Source organism: Myotis nattereri, assembly GCF_964212035.1.
Source record: "Myotis nattereri genome assembly, chromosome: 4".
NCBI lineage: Eukaryota > Metazoa > Chordata > Mammalia > Chiroptera > Vespertilionidae > Myotis > Myotis nattereri.
Window position 1 is genome coordinate 914,831 of NC_138079.1, and position 17,306 is coordinate 932,136.

A 17,306-nucleotide genomic window follows, 5' to 3' on the forward strand; every position below is an offset into this window, starting at 1 on the left:
AATATCTCAACACTAGTCGTCCCAAACGTGGTCTGCAGACACTAGAAGCACATGACTGTTCTTTTATGTGTCACCCTTATGTCTGTAATTTGCCTGTTTAATAAACCTGAGACAAAAGTTTTTTAAAAGACATGCACTTTCCCCCATTCTTGCTAATGAAAAAACGAGGGGATATCCTGGCTTTTCTGGTTTTAATGACACTGTCAGGGTTTCTGAATAGATAAGAAGATCACTACACAGAAGGCTGCTTAAGAATCATCTGGGAAGTTCATTAAAAATAAATTCCCAGGGCCACCCCAGAGATGCTGGCTTTGCAAGTCTACGGGGAGAGTGCTCCAGAACTGGAACCGACGAACACACTTAACCTTAGTTTCTCTTTAGCACGTACTCTAGACTTTAAACTCTAACAGTCACTACAAAAAACACTGAACTCACCTCTCCAGAAACCAGAGCTATCACCTTCTTCAAGCTTGTTATTGGGAAAACCTGTAAAAATTTAAATTAAACTTGCAAATTTCTGAGAACAACAATTACCTGTAGCTCTGTGGTGTAATAAAACACCTTCCAGGGCGACTTGTTATGACGTCCCTTTAGAACAGGACAAAACACAGACAACTATATAGGAATACGGAAGACCTCACGTAGATTGTATTACAATTTCTCCCTTTGTCAATTTATTTTTTAATGTATTTTTAAATCCTCACCCGAGGAAATATTGATTTTAGAGAGAGGAAGGGGGAAAAGGGAAAGGGAGGGGGGCGAGAGAAACATTGATGTGAGAAAGCCTCCCATACATGCCTGACCGGAACTCGACCCCACAACCTTTTGGTGTACTGGGCGACCCTGCAGTGAACCGAGCGGCCCGGACAGGGCTGCCTTGTGTCAATTTATTGAGGTTAAAATGTCAGTCAATGTTATATTACCTCTAATGTCATATACCCTTCTATATGTGCATGGGTCACACAGGGGTATATGTCAGTATCACCACTATATACTTTCTATTCAAAGTACCAAAATTTTTAAAATTTTATAAATTAACTCATAATTTCTTTATGTGCCAGAGGACAGTACAACTAAATTGTAAGCCAATATTCAGTAATTTTTCCCTTCTCAGTAACAAGAAATTTCTTGTTTATAAAATTTTTTTAATCTTTCACCACCAACCTCTGCTTTCAATTTTCTCATTCAATAAAAACCTGTGTCTAGATTTATGCATCTGTGGAGCATACAGACATGTCTCTAAAGTCAATTCTAAAAGCATCCATCAGTAATATTTGACAGCATTTTTAAATGTTGAGTCTTAACAGAATAATCTTTAGGGCAAAAATATTCAAGAAATAATATACTTTAAAATTAGTTGTAAAACAGGATGTCTGTCAATCAGTATTTAATCTAAATTATAAAATATTAAATTATAGTTTATGTAATTCAGAGACTAACCAATTACTGTTGGACAGATGTTAAGTTTATATGAAAAATGTATACATATCAAGTCACTTCACATCTCAGGTTCAACCCTAATCTAACATGGCTTCCAGCATAAAGCTCCCTGCAGCTTTAATACACAATTACAGTATTAAAGTGCCCTAGAGCCTCAGTATCTGATTGGGTGACAAAGATGTTTTTCTTTGAGCAGACATCTAGTTTAAAAATAAAGAGAATTCCTAAGAAAGAATGGATTGTCACAAAATCTAAGTTTTTAGTTCATTCACTGAAACACTGGCCATCTCTGAAGCTGGTTCAGAAAAGGACTGTGCTCCACTGCTCGCTGCAGTGGCCCCTGTCCCGCTGTCCTCGCCCCCCCGCCCCCCCCCGCCCCCCCCGAGCCAAGTGCTGGCTCCTAACGCTCAGGGGAGTCCCCCAGTCACACCTCCTGGCCTTGAAGTAAACTCTACTCTTGATCTCGTTTTTAAAGGTTTGTAGGACGAAAGTTTAATTTTCAAAGCCCTCTTTGCTCAACGGAAGATGGAGGCTCCGAGTCACCTTGGAGGATGGCATGGCCTCTATTGGGGAGGGCGGGGGAGCCTTGAGGACAGAGGAGAGAACTGGGCTTCACCTGTGGTGTGAATCCGCATGAAAGGAGGCTGTAGCAAGGAGCTTGGCCAGTAAAAAAGCCACATGGACGAGCAGGCACCCCAAAGCAGCACACACTGCTGCTCTCACCAGGACGTGGTGGCACCCCCAGGAGCGGAAATCCCTGGGAAAGGCACACTGTCCATGTGCGTCACAGGAGATACACAAGGAGCTCAAAGACGGGGAGACTCGCGCTCACTCGGGCTTTGACTGCAAGAATCACAAGCAGGTGTTACCTCTGTTTCCAAAACCCTTGCCAACGCCAAAGCCACCCATCGTGGACGCGCTCTCCCTTTTATTAGACTCGCCGGCATCTGAAAGAGTTCAGAGAACAATTCTCTAGCATGTAACTGTGAGCATGGACAACAATTCTCTAACATGTAACTGTGAGCATGGAGAACAATTCTCTAGCATGTAACTGTGAGCATGGAGAACAATTCTCTAGCATGTAACTGTGAGCATGGACAACAATTCTCTAACATGTAACTGTGAGCATGGAGAACAATTCTCTAGCATGTAACTGTGAGCATGGAGAACAATTCTCTAACATGTAACTGTGAGCATGGAGAACAATTCTCTAACATGTAACTGTGAGCATGGAGAACAATTCTCTAGCATGTAACTGTGAGCATGGAGAACAATTCTCTAGCATGTAACTGTGAGCATGGAGAACAATTCTCTAGCATGTAACTGTGAGCATGGACAACAATTCTCTAACATGTAACTGTGAGCATGGAGAACAATTCTCTAGCATGTAACTGTGAGCATGGAGAACAATTCTCTAACATGTAACTGTGAGCATGGAGAACAATTCTCTAACATGTAACTGTGAACATGGACAACAATTTTCTAACATGTAACTGTGAGCATGGACAACAATTCTCTAACATGTAACTGTGAGCATGGAGTACAATTCTCTAACATGTAAGTGTGAGCATGGAGTACAATTCTCTAACATGTAACTGTGAACATGGACAACAATTCTCTAACATGTAACTGTGAGCATGGAGAACAATTCTCTAGCATGTAACTGTGAGCATGGAGTACAATTCTCTAACATGTAAGTGTGAGCATGGACAACAATTCTCTAACCTGTAAGTGTGAGCATGGAGAACAATTCTCTAACATGTAACTGTGAGCATGGAGAACAATTCTCTAGCATGTAACTGTGAGCATGGAGAACGATTCTCTAACATGTAACTGTGAGCATGGAGTACAATTCTCTAACATGTAAGTGTGAGCATGGACAACAATTCTCTAACATGTAACTGTAAGCATGGAGTACAATTCTCTAACATGTAACTGTGAGCATGGAGTACAATTCTTAGGATGTAACTGTTAGCATGTAGTACAATTCTTAGCCTGTAACTGTGAGCATGTCATAAAAGCAGAGGTCAGAAGAATCTGGGAGACTTTCAGGTATAGGGAGAAAGAAGTATAGCAGTTTATAAGATGTAATTAACATACCCCCAACATATTTTAAAAATTCTTACATTATGATATCAAGGTAAAAACATAAACATACCACTGAAATACAGCACTAGACTAGTTATTTTCCTAGTGACCTTTGTTCAGAAAATTCAACTTTTTAAAAAAATATTTTTACTGTTTCAGAGAGGAAGGAAGAGGGAGCGAGAACTAGAAACACCAACGATGAAAGAGAATCATTGATCAGCTGCCTCCTGCATGCCCCCTACTAGGGATCGAGCTTGCCACCCAGGATGTGCCCTTGACCGGAATCAAACCTCAGTCTGCAGGCCGACGCTCTATCCACTGAGCCAAACCTGCTAGGGCAACTCTGACTTTCTGTATAGAAACCTCACCTGAGAGAGAGAGCTATTGACATTATGCCCCCCAAGTGAAAGTCATTGCTACTGAAAATTTTATACTCTTTGTTGCCGGAAGCCGGTCCATCCTTGCTGCTTGACACAGTCGCTGCAGGAAAGAAACATCTGCACAGCTTATGTTTCAAGGGACCTGGCGTATATAGCATACTGTTCTTAATATGTTCGCTCCCCTTAGCGCTGTGTGTTTTAACCAAGGTCGCCTCTCCTAAAAAGGTTGTTTCCCCAGGTAGGAATTTTTCCCTGAAGTTAGGGAGGGGATGAAACTCCTTAACTAAGTGCCAGGCGGGTAGTTAATCACTTCAACTATGAACAATCATGCTTAAGCCACATAATCTTTACTCCCTGGAATGGAGATAAGAAACGCCCTAACCTTTGTAATAGAGATTGATAGGATTGAATCAACTGGTATAAATATAGATGTAAGAAGACAGCAAGAGACAGAACTCAGGAGACAGAAAGAAGACAGCACCTACACAGAACCTACAGACAGAAGAACTTCGCTGGGGAGAACATGGCAAAAGATCCTGGACTGAACCTGACTACAGAAATTGGCAAGAGAACCTGACTAGAACCTGGTGACTGAACCTGGCTGGAGAACCTGGACAGAACCTGGCTGGAGAACCTAGCGAGGGAACATGGCTACAGAACCTGGCTGGAGAATCTGGAGAACCTGGCTGGAGAACCTAGCAAGAGAACATGGACACAGAACCTGGCTGGAGATCCTAGCCAGAACTTCGCTGGAGATCCAGACCAGAACTTGGCAGGAGACCCTGACAAGAGAACCCGGCTATGATGATCAACTGAACGCTGCCTCCGTGTCATTCCTTCTTCGCCGACTCTGTCTACGCCTTTGGGGACCCCTGGACCCGCTGGGGTTGGACCCCGGCACTTTGTCCTGTTTCTAAATTACTTTATTAGTAATGCATTTTTCTCCTATTTAAATCACTCACTCCTTCTATTCTAACTGAACTCGGGAAGGGGCCACATGATAAAGAAAATAAGCTGAGTGCCCTTTGCATCCCCTCCCTGCCACAGATGTCCCCATATTAGCCTCCTGGCCAAACAGCACCCACCACTGCAGTGCTTGCAAGCCACTCCCCACACGTCCCCCCGTCCCCTCCCCAACTTCTACATGCCTACATGCTGCTCCTTTGCTGTGGCGGGCCTGCTTTTCTACTGTCCCTATCAAAACTCTCTTCACTCTATAAAAGCCTCTTTCAAAGGCCACCTCTTGGTGAAGTCTCCCTTTGGCGCTCCAGTCAGAACCAACCCTCCCCACATGCCCAGCAACACTTCTTTCCGTGTGGTTCTCTCCCACTGGATTAAGAATATGAAGGGCAGAGTTGCTATGGCAAGTAGCAGGGTTATTTAAAACAAAAAATGGTAACAGGCACCCAAGGCAGCTCAATTGCCCTGCACTCCATCCCTGGGGGGAGCGAAGCACGGCCTCCTGATCCTCGCCCACTGCCTCGCCATCTCTGTAGCAGCCCACACAGGGTCAGGGGCCAATGAAACTCCAAAGCCACAGGCAAAACTGTGTCTGAGCCACCATCAGCACTCTCACCAGAATCTGAAGATGCGCGTGATTCGAGAAGTTGAGGCTGTTCAGACCCTGCTTCACAGAACAGGAAAAGCGAACCAGTTACGTTTTAAGCGATTAAGAGTCCATTTCAGAAACACAGTCCTAGCTCTACAAGTTCTGAGGGGAAAGAACATGGACACTGAAACTCGCTAAGAAGTCAGACGAATCTTAAGGGAAAGAAGCCCCTTGAGTGTGGCTCTTCCACAAAATGCCACGTGCGGGTGCACACACAGTGCGATTGAAACTTCGTGGCCACACTCAAGGGGCCAAAGAGCCGCATGTGGCTCGCGAGCCACAGTTTGCCAACCACTGACACAGGCTTAAAAAACAGAATATATATATGCATCTTTAAAGAATAAATTATATCCATTAGTAGCAGGAACATGTCAAAATATAAAATTCACATTTGTGTTAACTGTATCTAAACAAGAAATTAAGTTTTCCAAACATCAAATGAAACACCACACACATCAACTTCTAGTTTCCAATGAATAAAAATATCTAGAAATATCCAGTTTTTCAAATAGCTAATAAGTTCAATAAGTGTTATGTGTATTTAAAACTGCCAATTAGCCCTAGCTTATGATAGTCCATAAAAAATAGTCATATGTATTTTTAAATATATTTGAGGTCCTAATATTTTATTTCACTATAAAAAACCATAGTGCAGAATATTTTCAGCATTTTATTATCAAATCTAAAGATGGACTGTGGGAAGGTTGTATCATTATTTATCAGATCAAGTTCTAAAAGTAAAAAATAAATGTCAAACTTTGAAAAATAACCTCTTACTACAAATGAGATAGAAATGCTTCCCATACTGCCTTTCCCTGGGAACCAAAGCTGAAGGAGCTCCTTCCCGCCCTACATCTGAAGCCTTACACTTTCCACGCCAGCTGCTGGGAATCAATCATCATAAACACATGAAGCGGGCGCTCTGTGAAGCAACTATCTTGAACCAATCTGTCTAAGCAATTAAACTATGTCCTACTTGGCCAAAAAGTAAAAGCAGGAAAAGGAACAATGGCATTTGAGAAAATGATGACTCCATTATCCCAACAGAATCTACTGTCCACCAGTCAGAACAGACTTGGCTTCGCACTGAACAGCCAGACCAGCCTCATTCAGCCACTGTGCACAGCTGACAAGGTTAAGGTAAGACAAAGCCCCTTACCTCTGTTTCCCAAACTCCTCCCAGAGGCAAATCCACTTCTCATGAAATGATCTCTTCGAGAAGGTCCATCATCCATTTCTAAAGCAAATAACATTATGAAGGGAGTCAAAATAGCAAGTATCTTGGTGGTATGCAAACTTCACACCCTTTCAACGTACCCACTCGCATGGCAAAGGAGGAATTGTAATTAGGAATGAAAAAAGATGGCTGCCGGGTGGAAAATGGGCTATGAGTAAGAGCAAGCACTCTCGCAAACAAGATAAATGGTGACTCCACTGCAAGCCCTTCACCTTTACAGGCCCAAGTCCTGCTCGCTCATGTCAGGGACCCTGGCAAGCCCCTAGCAGCCTGACAGCCAAACATGCAGCGTCCAGGTCGGGCAAAGGTTTTTGGTGGTTTTTCCCCTTTATTGTTGAGTATTACAGATGTCCTCCTTTTTCCCCCCATTGCTCCCCTCCACTCAGTTCCTGCCCCACCCCATTGTGTCCATGGGCTATGCATATCTATACTAATAAAAGGGTAATATGCTAATTAGACTGGAAAACCTTCCAGGGGACCTTCTGGACAAAGCCATAGTGGTGGGGCTGAGGCAGAGGCTGTTAGGGGTGATTGGGCCAGGTGGGGGCAATCAGGCCAGCAGGGGAGCAGTTGGAGGCGATCAGGCCAGTGCGGGGGGGCGGGGGGGGGGGCAGTTGGGAGCGAGCAGGCTGGATTGGGCCTAAACCAGCAGTCGGACATCCCCCGAGGGGTCCCAGATTGGAGAGGGTGCAGGCCGGGCTGAAGGACACCAGCCCCCCTGCACAAATTTCGTGCACCATGCCACTAGTCTATACTAATAGAAGGGTAATATGCTAATTAGACTGGGAGACCAGCTGTCCTTCCGGACAAAGCCATGGTGGTGGGACCAAGGCAGAGACGGCTGGGGGCGAGTAGGCCGGTGGGGGGGGGGGGGCAGTTGGGGATGATCAGGCAGGCAGGGGGGCAGTTGGGGGCCAGCAGGCAGAGTGGTTAGGGGCAATCAGGCAGGCAGGCAAGCTGTTAGGAGCCAGCAGTCCCAGACTGTGAGAGGGATGTCTGACTGCCAGTTTAGGCTTGATCCCACAGGCTGGTAGCCCCACAGATCACCCTGATTGCTGGTCAGGCCCAGGGACCCTACCCTATATATTGGGAACAGTCTCTTAGATTTAAAAATTAAAACCTGACAAGGCTACTCTAACACTGAAAAAAACAGGATGATGCAACAATGACATGCCTGGACTCTGACTTGCACATGTTGTGGTCAGCCCTGATTCAGACACTTATAACTGTGTGACAAAGCCAATTACTTAACTTCCCTCTGCTTCAGTTTTTCCACCCATAAGATGGGAAAAATAGTACTATTGCCTCAGAAGGATCTTGTTATGTAGTAATTTTTATAATCACGGCAAAAAAATGTAGCTCCCCATACAACAGCACGATGCCTTTCACCTGTATGAAAAGTATGGTCACTGGTGCATGCAGCGTCCTGGATTGCGAGAGGGATGTCCAACTGCCGATATAGGCCCGACATCCCCCTACGGGTCCCGGATTGTGAGAGGGCGCAGGCCGGGCTGAGGGACCTCCCCCGCCCCCATGCACGAATTTTGTGCACCAGGCCTCTAGTATGCATATGAATTCTTTGGTCAATCTCTTCCCACCCCTTTCCCCCACCCCTCTTTCCTCTGAGAGTCCTCAGTCTGTTCCATGCTTCTACGCCTCTGGTTCTATTTTAATCATCAGTTTATTGTGTTCCTTAGATTCCGCATATAAGTGAGATGATGTGATATTTGTCTTTCTCTGGCTGGCTTATTTTGCTTAGCATAACACTCTCTAGGTCCCCCTGCTGTCTCAAAGGGTAATAAATCCTTCTTTTTACAGCTGCATGGTATGTCACAGTATAGATGTACCACAGCTTTTTTGTCCACTCATCTACTGATGAGCACTTGGGCTGCTTCCAGATCTTAGCTGTTGTAAATGGCACTGTAATGAGCATAGGGGTGCATACGTTCTTTCTGGTTGGTGTTTTGAGACTCTTGGGCTATTCCTAGAAGTGGATGGCAAACCCTCTCTATCAAATAAAGCTGTCCATAGCACCATACTCTGTTCTCTCCCTTCTCTAACTGGAAGTGGCCTCCACCCCAAAATATCCCAATAAGACAGTTCTCACTAGGGAATCTTTAAAGCGTCTCCAGGAGCTGTTTACCAGGCAGCTCCTCATTCCCAAGGTGAAGCCCTTCACCGGACAGGACTCCTCCTTTTGGCCTAACTCATACCTGACGATGGAACTGGAGTCCTGCTGAAAGTGTCTCCATTTGCTCCAGAAGAATACCTATCCTGTAAGAAGAAAGAAAAGACTAGTTTTCTACTGGAATAAGAACGGATAATATATTTCACAGATACTAGAAAATTTTAATAACTGGCTTTGTTCAGAGGTAGACTGTTAAGATTTCCTGGGTCACTGATGCTCCTTTATCAATTATTCCAAAATCTTCAAGTAACATTGTATGCAGAGCATATTAACCTATCACTTAGACCCTAGCCAGGCAGCTTAGTTGGTTAGAGCATCATCCCCATACGCCAAGGTTGTGGGTTCGATCCATGGTCAGGGCACATACGAGAGTCAACCAATGAATGCCTCGATCATGTGCATTCCCTCTCTAGTAGCCAAAGTATTACTGGCTGAATAGAGCACCAAAAAAGGGCTGGCTTTTTAAGTGTTAACACTCTGGCACTAAAGAACTGAAAAGCTAATTACTAGACGATCTTCAGGCTGTGGATGTAATGTCCTATATACATGAAACTTACACATTTCAAGGAAAGTTTTGAAAAAAGACATCAAAAAATGTTTTTCAGCATAATCATTTCATCATAAACCTCAACCTTTTTCATCACCTTCAAAAGACCAACTTCCTTCCTATTCCCCTCCAGCTACAGCATCTCTTCCCCGACCCTCCTAACACTGCTGCCTGCACCTTCCCATCCTTTCTTTCTTTTTAGATTCATATTTTATCTTTTTACTTATTATATTTTGTTTTGGTTTTATTTTTCATTCTTTCTTTAATCTCCAAGCCTAGCCTCCAGCTTAACTCCGCAGGGAATATGCCTCCAATGAGGAAGTGATGCAGTGCGATCAGTACCCTGCTTCATCCAGAGGCGCCCTCAGCAGCATCTGAAATGAGTTTCTTCCTCCGGACAACCTTCTCCTGGCTTGAGGAGCACACACTGCCCTGGCTACTGCCTGCCTTCAGCCGCCTCCTCCTCAGTCCCTTTGGCCAGCTCCTCCCCTCCCAGCCTTTGAAGTTGGAGTGCCCTGAGCTCGCAGCAGATCCCTCTAAGTTTTACTCTATTGAACTCTACCCAATCACATACCTTTAAATCCCATTAACATGCAGATAATTCCCAATTTTATATCTGTAGTCTGATCCCTCTCCTAAGCAACCAATTCATATAGTGACTGGCATCCTTACTAATGTGTGTCACAGGCATCTCAAATTGAACAGAATAGAGAGTTCTTAAAACATTTTTCCTCCCAAACTTGTCCATCTTCCATAGATTCCCTCTCAGCAAATGACATCACTCAGGAAATCCACACTCACCTCCTCATTTCACAATCTTCAATCATAGATGCAGAACTTTTTCCAGATAAGGTAACACTGACAAGTTTCTGGGACTAGGAATTGGTATATTGTACTTACAAGAGAAAGGCAAAGGGCGCTGAAAGGACCCAGAGCAGACCCCATGCAGACGGAGCAGACAGAGATGCAGCCACCAGAGCTGGAGGGGCCATGGGTTCTCTCCGGCAGCCTCCCGGGCACACCCTGCTGACCCGACTGCTCACGTCCAGCCCCAGGCCTGGGAGAGAACCAATGTCTGTCGCCTGAAGCACCCAGCTGGGTCACCTGGCTTCAGCGCCCTAGGAACCCATACGTCGTACTGCCTCCTGGGGCCCCGATGGCCAGCTCTGCTCCTCCTAGGACCTCTGCACACGGCGCTGTGGGGCGCCTCAGGCCCAGGCTGAGGCACTGTCCCAGGGAAGCTAGTCCTCTCCATGTGATCTTAAGCCACCGTCTGTCTGTCTCTCTCACACACCCACACGCTCTCCATCCACACACACACTTTCCCCAGAACTATTCATAGCACTTTTCACTACAATCATTCGGTTCTCAAGTGTGCTTCTTCTGTCCCCCTGTAAAATATAACATCCAGGACAGCAAGTACCTTACTTACAGTGTTTACCACTGCCTCCAGCACCTAGTAGGGCTCCATAAAATTTACTCAATGAATCACAGGTCCTGTCTTACGCTCACTTTTAGAAGACTTCGCCATTTATAACCTTTAAACCACCCATATGAACCAATTTAGAAATTTCAAAATGTTTACACATAAGAGCATATGCAACTACAAATATCCCTCAGGTGCAGCTGCAAAGAATGTGTGCATTTTGATAAACACATTTCTTTGCCCCTTGTTAGTGCTCTTATTATTTTCAATCTGGAATATCATAGCTTTCTAAAGTCTTGTATCTTTTCCAAGCAAATAAGTAGTATATCCCTCACATGGTAAGTTGTTTTTCCTCTTAGACCTGGCGAGGTTTGGACCTCAAATGCTTGTCAGGTGTGCCACTCAAATAAGCTCACAGCTGGACAACTGATGACCCTTTAAGATGCTGCCTCCAGCCCAGGTCAGTGTCCAGTGCAGCAGCTCCATGTTCCCCCGCCAGCCTGAGGGCCTTGGCAAACACCGCTTTCATGGGATGCCCAGATTCCCTGAAATGCATCCGAGGATCACATGGCCTTGTCCCAAAGACCAGGATCTCATCTCCTAGTCTCGGTTCCATGTCAGGCAAAGCTGAGTAGGCTGCCCAGACAGGCTGACCAGGCCAGTTGCACAGGTAGTTTGCCACATAAATTTAAATTCTGAACAAAATACATCTCTCCTCCTTTGGTCTCATACAAATTAAAGTCCCAAGATACAGACACTGCCACCCTCCACCCCTTCTTCTGATTCAGTGGTGCCAGCCAGATCAGCCCCTCCCGCCCCAGCTGAAGCCTGGTTCCTCCGTCAGCACCTTCCACAGCTGCTGTGGGGAAGGAATGCCTCTCCCAGCACCATCTGAGCTGCAGAACTCCTACCTGAGTCCCACATGTCCCACACAGACCCGAAGTGCAGCAAGCTGCCAGGTCTCACAAGAAAGAGCAAAGCACCTCAACATCCTGTCTAATAAAAGAGAAACATGGTAATTGGTGTATGACCGCTACCCTTCCCATTGGCTAATCAGGGCAATATGCAAATTAACTGTCAGCCAAGATGGCGACCGGCAGCCAGGCAGCTTGAAACTAACATTAGGTTTGCTTGCTTCAGTGATGGAGGACTCCAACGTTCCCCGCCTGCTGCTGGGGGCCTCTGAGCTGCAAGCAACTATGTAACAAACATAGAAGCTAAACAAAACCCCAGAAACCTGCTGGGCTTCAGCCAGCAGGATCGCAACATTGTAAGCAAAGGCCAGAAACCTACTTTCAGCAGCAGAGGCCTAAGAGCTGGAGCCAAGCCTCAAACCTAAAGCTGGCCCAGAATAAAAAGAAAAAAAAGAAAAAAAGGAGCGGTTGGGAGCTTCAGTCACCCGCCAGCCTGAAAACAGCCCTCAGCTCCTCACCCAGACTGGCCAGGCACCCCAGTGGGGACCCCCACCCTGAAGGGTGTGTGACCAGCTGCAAACAGCCATTATCCCCTCACCCAGGCTGGCCACGCACCCCAGTGGGGACCCCCACCCTGATCCAGGACACCCTTCAGGGCAAACCAGCCGGCACCCACCCATGCACCAGGCCTCTACCCTATATAGTAAAAGGGTAATATGCCTCCCAGCACTGGGATCAGCAGAGCCGCGAGGCCTCCCGGCACCGGGATCAGCGTGACAGGGGGCAGCACCCCAACCCCCTGATTGGCCCTGCTCTGTGTGTGACAGGGTGTGGCGCCCCAACCCCCCCACGGGCCCTGCTCTGTGTGTGACGGGGTAGAGCCATAACCTCCCCATCGGCCCTGCCCTGAGTGTGAGAGTGGCGGCACCCCAACACCCTGATCGGCCCAGCTCTGTGGGTGATAGAGGGCGGCGCCCCAACCCCGATGGGCCCTGCTCTGTGTGTGACAAGGGGCTGCACCCCAACCCCCTGATTGGCCCTGCTCTGTGCGTGACAGGGTACAGAGCCCCAACCCCCCTGATGGGCCCTGCTCTGTGAGTGACAGGGGGAAATGCCCCAACCCCCTGATTGGCCCTGCTCTGTGCATGACAGGGGGTGGCACCGCAACCTCCCCATCGACCCTGCCTTGAGTGTGACAGGGGATGGTGCCCCAACCCCCCAATCGGCCCTACCCTGAGTGTGACTGAGGGTGGAATCACAACCTCCCGATCGCCCTGCTCTGTGTATGACAGGGGGCGGCGCCCCAACTCCCCAATCGGCCCTGCTCTGAGCCCGACCAGGGGCTGCACCTAGGGATTGGGCCTGCCCTCTGCCACCCGGGAGCAGGCCTAAGCCAGCAGGTCGTTATCTCCCAAGGGGTCCCAGACTGCGAGAGGGCACAGGCCAGGCTGAGGTCCCCCCTCCCCCCCGAGTGCACAAATTTTTGTGCACCGGGCCTCTAGTTTAGAAATAACCACCAAAGCCCAGAAACAAATGTGGCTGTTGCAAGAGCTTATAATATGTAGGCCCTAGTTTCGGTGTGAAGCCCTTTTTCAAATAAAAGTAATTCCCCCAAACAAAAGCATTTAACAATCCAAATTCATAATGAGGTGATCAACCAACGACAGGCTGCAGCAGAACCACCATCAACGGGGCAGAGTGTAGACGAGAACAGAAGCAAGGACAGAAGACTCGGGGTGCAGCTCCTCCCGGGGTCAGGCGTCCCCATCAGCTGTAACCTGCGGGCCCTCCTCCAGGAGGGCTCTCCCCATCTCTGGACCAGCTCAACCGCCGGGGCCATCTCTTTAGCCTGTAGGGTCTGAGGATGAGACACTGCCCATCTCCCACAACTCGCCCTGTTCAGCATCAACGAGCTCCCGTGCTCTCGATTAAGAGACACTCTTCCTCCCACATCTCGCCGATGACTAGGCCCAGAAGTTGCCAGAACTCGCCCTGGGGCTCCAGCACGCCCGCCTCCTTAGGTCTGCCAGCTCCGTGATGTCCAGGGGCCACATCTGTTTCTGCTACTTCAGAACCACAGCATGATGTGAACAGAGAAGGTGCGGACTTTATTTTCTTATGCAAATCATTTTACAAACTTTGCTGCTCCCACTTTATAAAATTATATTTGTGGATGGACTATTTCAAGCTGTTTCCATTTTAATCCTCAGAGTATTTGCTTTCTGAATGTCCCAGCCAGCCGGCACACAGGGACCAACGCCCGAGCACCGAGATCTCTGCCTCCCGTGCACTGGTGAGGTAACTGACTTCTCTTCACCTCACAGCTCTCACTGTTCTGTCCTGAGGTGCTGCACTCACCTCACAATCTAGACTCGCAAAATTCTAAGAGCTACCAGAACAGTGGCCAAGTATTCAAATTTATATAAGCATGTGTCAACACTGAATCTCCGAACAGAATCCTGAGCAGCATTCAGAAAGGCTGATCACACACATTAAGATGATACCAATTCCAGACGGTCTCAGAGCCACTATCAATTTAACAAAGGGAAACCCAGCTGCCTCTACAAATGGAAACGGGGCCTGCAAAACCCATCAAAACGGTGCCTAGGAGAAACTGGGCTGCATAAAGGACCTGAGTCCTCCTACATTAAAAATATCATTTTAAAAAGTCCCACCTTCACCCTTAGTTTCTGCACTTTTTATTCAACCAAGGCAGGCGAAAAAGCTGTTAACGGCACCACTCCCTTTGAGGCAAACAGGCCATATAACCACCAAAAAAGCCAGCACCAGGCGTTACGTTTGCAGGCAAATGCAAAAATTTGACTACAAATTGGACCCACACAAATATGTGTAAAGAATCCTAAGGTAGATTTGTTAACAAAAATTATATTCAAGTCAGCATCCCCAAATCATGAAACAAGGTATGGTACTGAATAGCACAAAGATTCGAAAAGGCTGCATTGGCGGGGCCGAGTCAGCCATACGAGACGCAAACACCGACCGCAATCAGCGCGCACTGTCTGAGGAAACGTAACAAGGGCAAAAGCTTGGAGGAAGGAAAGCTAAAAACTAGACAGGTGACGCTTAAAGTCCACTGGAGAAGGTGTGTCTGCGAATAAACCTTTACATCCCGACACTTCTACTGAGAACGTGCGGTAGGGGGAAACACCATAAAATGTCCTCTGACCAAGTCATTGCATTTTTGAAAAAAACAAACCAAAACCTCCCAAATTAAAACAAAGAATAGCCGAAACCGGTTTGGCTCAGTGGATAGAGCGTCGGCCTGCGGACTGAGGGGTCCCAGGTTCGATTCCGGTCAAGGGCATGTACCTTGGTTGCGGGCACATCCCCAGTGGGAGATGTGCGGGAGGCAGCTGATCGATGTTTCTCTCTCATCCATGTTTCTAACTCTCTATCTCTCTCCCTTCCTCTCTGTAAAAAACCAATAAAATATATTTTAAAAAAACAAAAAAAAAAAAACAAAGAATAAGCCTTAGATAGATATTCGTGACACTATTACAGTGAGAAGCTACCAGCGTCTTGACGCCACGCCCACAGGAAGGCCACGCTATCGGGTCGGTCCTGCCCAGGAAGTCGCGTGTGACCCAAGCATCGCTGTCAGGAAACAGCGACGTGGCGCAGAGTGAACGCTGGCCGCACTGTCACCATCCGGACAGGAGCACGCCGGAGGGAGCCGGCGGAAAAGGCCCGGGAAGGTGGGCCGAGCTCCCCTGGCGCCCGCCCGCCCCAGCGACCCCCTCCCCGGGGCCAGGGCGGCGAGCGGGACTCCGCGGGCGGCTACCTTCTCCAGCACCGGCACGTAGGACGACAGGTGCGGGGTGATGATTTCCGCTTCCCAGTCTTCATCGCCCATGGTGGTCCAGCCCGTCCTCCTGGAAGCACAGACACACGGGCCTCCATGCGCTCAGAACCGCGCCGCGGCGCACCCGACGGCCCCGCACCCGCGCCCGCGCTGCGCCTCCGGCCGGCGCCCACCTCCCCGCAACGCGGCGGGAAGGAGACGAATTCCTGGAGGCGGCACTGACCGTCCCCCTTCCCGCCCGTGGAACTGGTGGGGCCCCCGCCGCGGTGACTCGGGCAACCACCGCGTCCCCCCGACAGCCCACGCGGCCCCCCAAGCCCGACCTCCCGTGAAGGGGCGCCGGGTCCCGCCGGGGGGATCGAAATGCTAAGCTTTGGGGGTTCTGACTGGGTTCTCCGGGGAGCGGGCCAGAGACCGGCGCCCTCGAGGGTCGGACAAGGGGACGAGGGTCCCAAAGGAAGGCCGCGGCCCCCTCAGGGGTCAACGGGCTCTCCCGGGGCGGCCGTGCACGACCCCCGCGGCCCCCGCTGCCCTCAGCCCGGACTCGCCCCGCGACTACGGGATCCGGGGCGGAGGCGAGGCCCGCGGCAGCCACCCCGTCCACCCGCCGGGGTCCGCCCGGCCCAGCCGCCCGCGTCCCCGCCGCTCACCCCTCGCCTCACCCCTCGCCGCCCGCCTGCCGCCCTGAGCCCAGGTCCTCGCGGGCGCCGCCTAAACGGCCGCACGTGCCGACGCCACGCCCACGTCAGGTGCGTGCAGCTGCGGCGAAAGGCACCCGGCGCGCGCCGCCAGCCAATCAGCGCCGGGAGCGCGCGCGGCCCCGCCCCCCGCCTCCACCCCGCCCCCCGCGGCCGCCCACTCAAGCTCCAGGCCATGGCCCGTTGGGCCTGAGCGGGCTCCGCCGGCCGGCCGCGGCCTCGCGTCCCTCCCTCTCGGTGCCAGCGCGCCAGGCAGTCCCGGCCGCCTGTCCCAACACGGAGCGCGGACCGCGCTCGGCCTACCCTGTCGCCGCCCTGAAGCCCGCAGCCCGGCAGTTGGCCCCTCGGGTGGTGTCTGCCGTTCCCGCTTCACATCCGGGGACTCCGCTAGCCCTGGGGTGGCGGCGGGGCTGCCCACGCGTGCCCCAGGAGGCCCGGTTGTCCGGAGGTGCGGTCCACGCCTTTGCAGAGGAGCCGCCCCCTGACCCGAAGGAAGAGGAAGTTGTGCTGGGACCTGTGACCCCGTTGACCCCAGGGGCACAGGTCAAACTAGAGTGGCCGTCCGTCACGTGGTCTGTGGGCGCACCCCCTGGGCACTGCCCGTCCCTCCGACCGACCAACCGACCTTGGTGCTGCCGCTCAGGACCTGTCGTCCTTACGTCGGGCTTTGTTTCCACCGCATCCCACGCTCTGACTCCAACAGACCCGTCGGCCTCGCGTGCGGGAAGGGGGAGCCCCGCGTGGTCGGTCCGGCCCGGCCTGAGGCTGGGCTGTGCCTTCCGTCTCCGGAGCCGCCCGCGGGTCCGTCTTCCTCCAGGAGCCCGGCAGGTGCGTCCAGTGAGCAGGGAACGTGCAAGATTGTCCTCCAGGTGCACTGTCTCTAAAAGGTCATACTCAACGACGGTCAACCCAGAATGCATGTTGGCGTGACCGTCATTCTTAGCAACTGCCGGGGT

The 17,306-nt window shown here is 49.8% G+C and overlaps 1 protein-coding gene across 4 annotated transcripts in view; it reads right to left on the reverse strand.

Annotated features, from left to right (window-relative positions):
* Positions 1–15,703, reverse strand: part of DDX4 (DEAD-box helicase 4) — a gene marked incomplete at its 5' end in the record, with an annotated part of 39,952 nt that extends 24,249 nt beyond the window's left edge. For 3 of the 4 annotated variants that reach the window (XM_081090389.1, XM_081090388.1, XM_081090387.1), the window contains 5 exons: positions 436–486; positions 2,310–2,387; positions 6,677–6,754; positions 8,968–9,028; positions 15,632–15,703. In XM_081090389.1, the coding sequence (XP_080946515.1) occupies positions 436–486; positions 2,310–2,387; positions 6,677–6,754; positions 8,968–9,028; positions 15,632–15,703 (340 nt within the window). The remainder of the gene's footprint in view (positions 1–435; positions 487–2,309; positions 2,388–6,676; positions 6,755–8,967; positions 9,029–15,631) is intronic. The other variant, XM_081090390.1, reaches the window with a different exon arrangement.
* Positions 15,704–17,306: the final 1,603 nt, after the last annotated feature.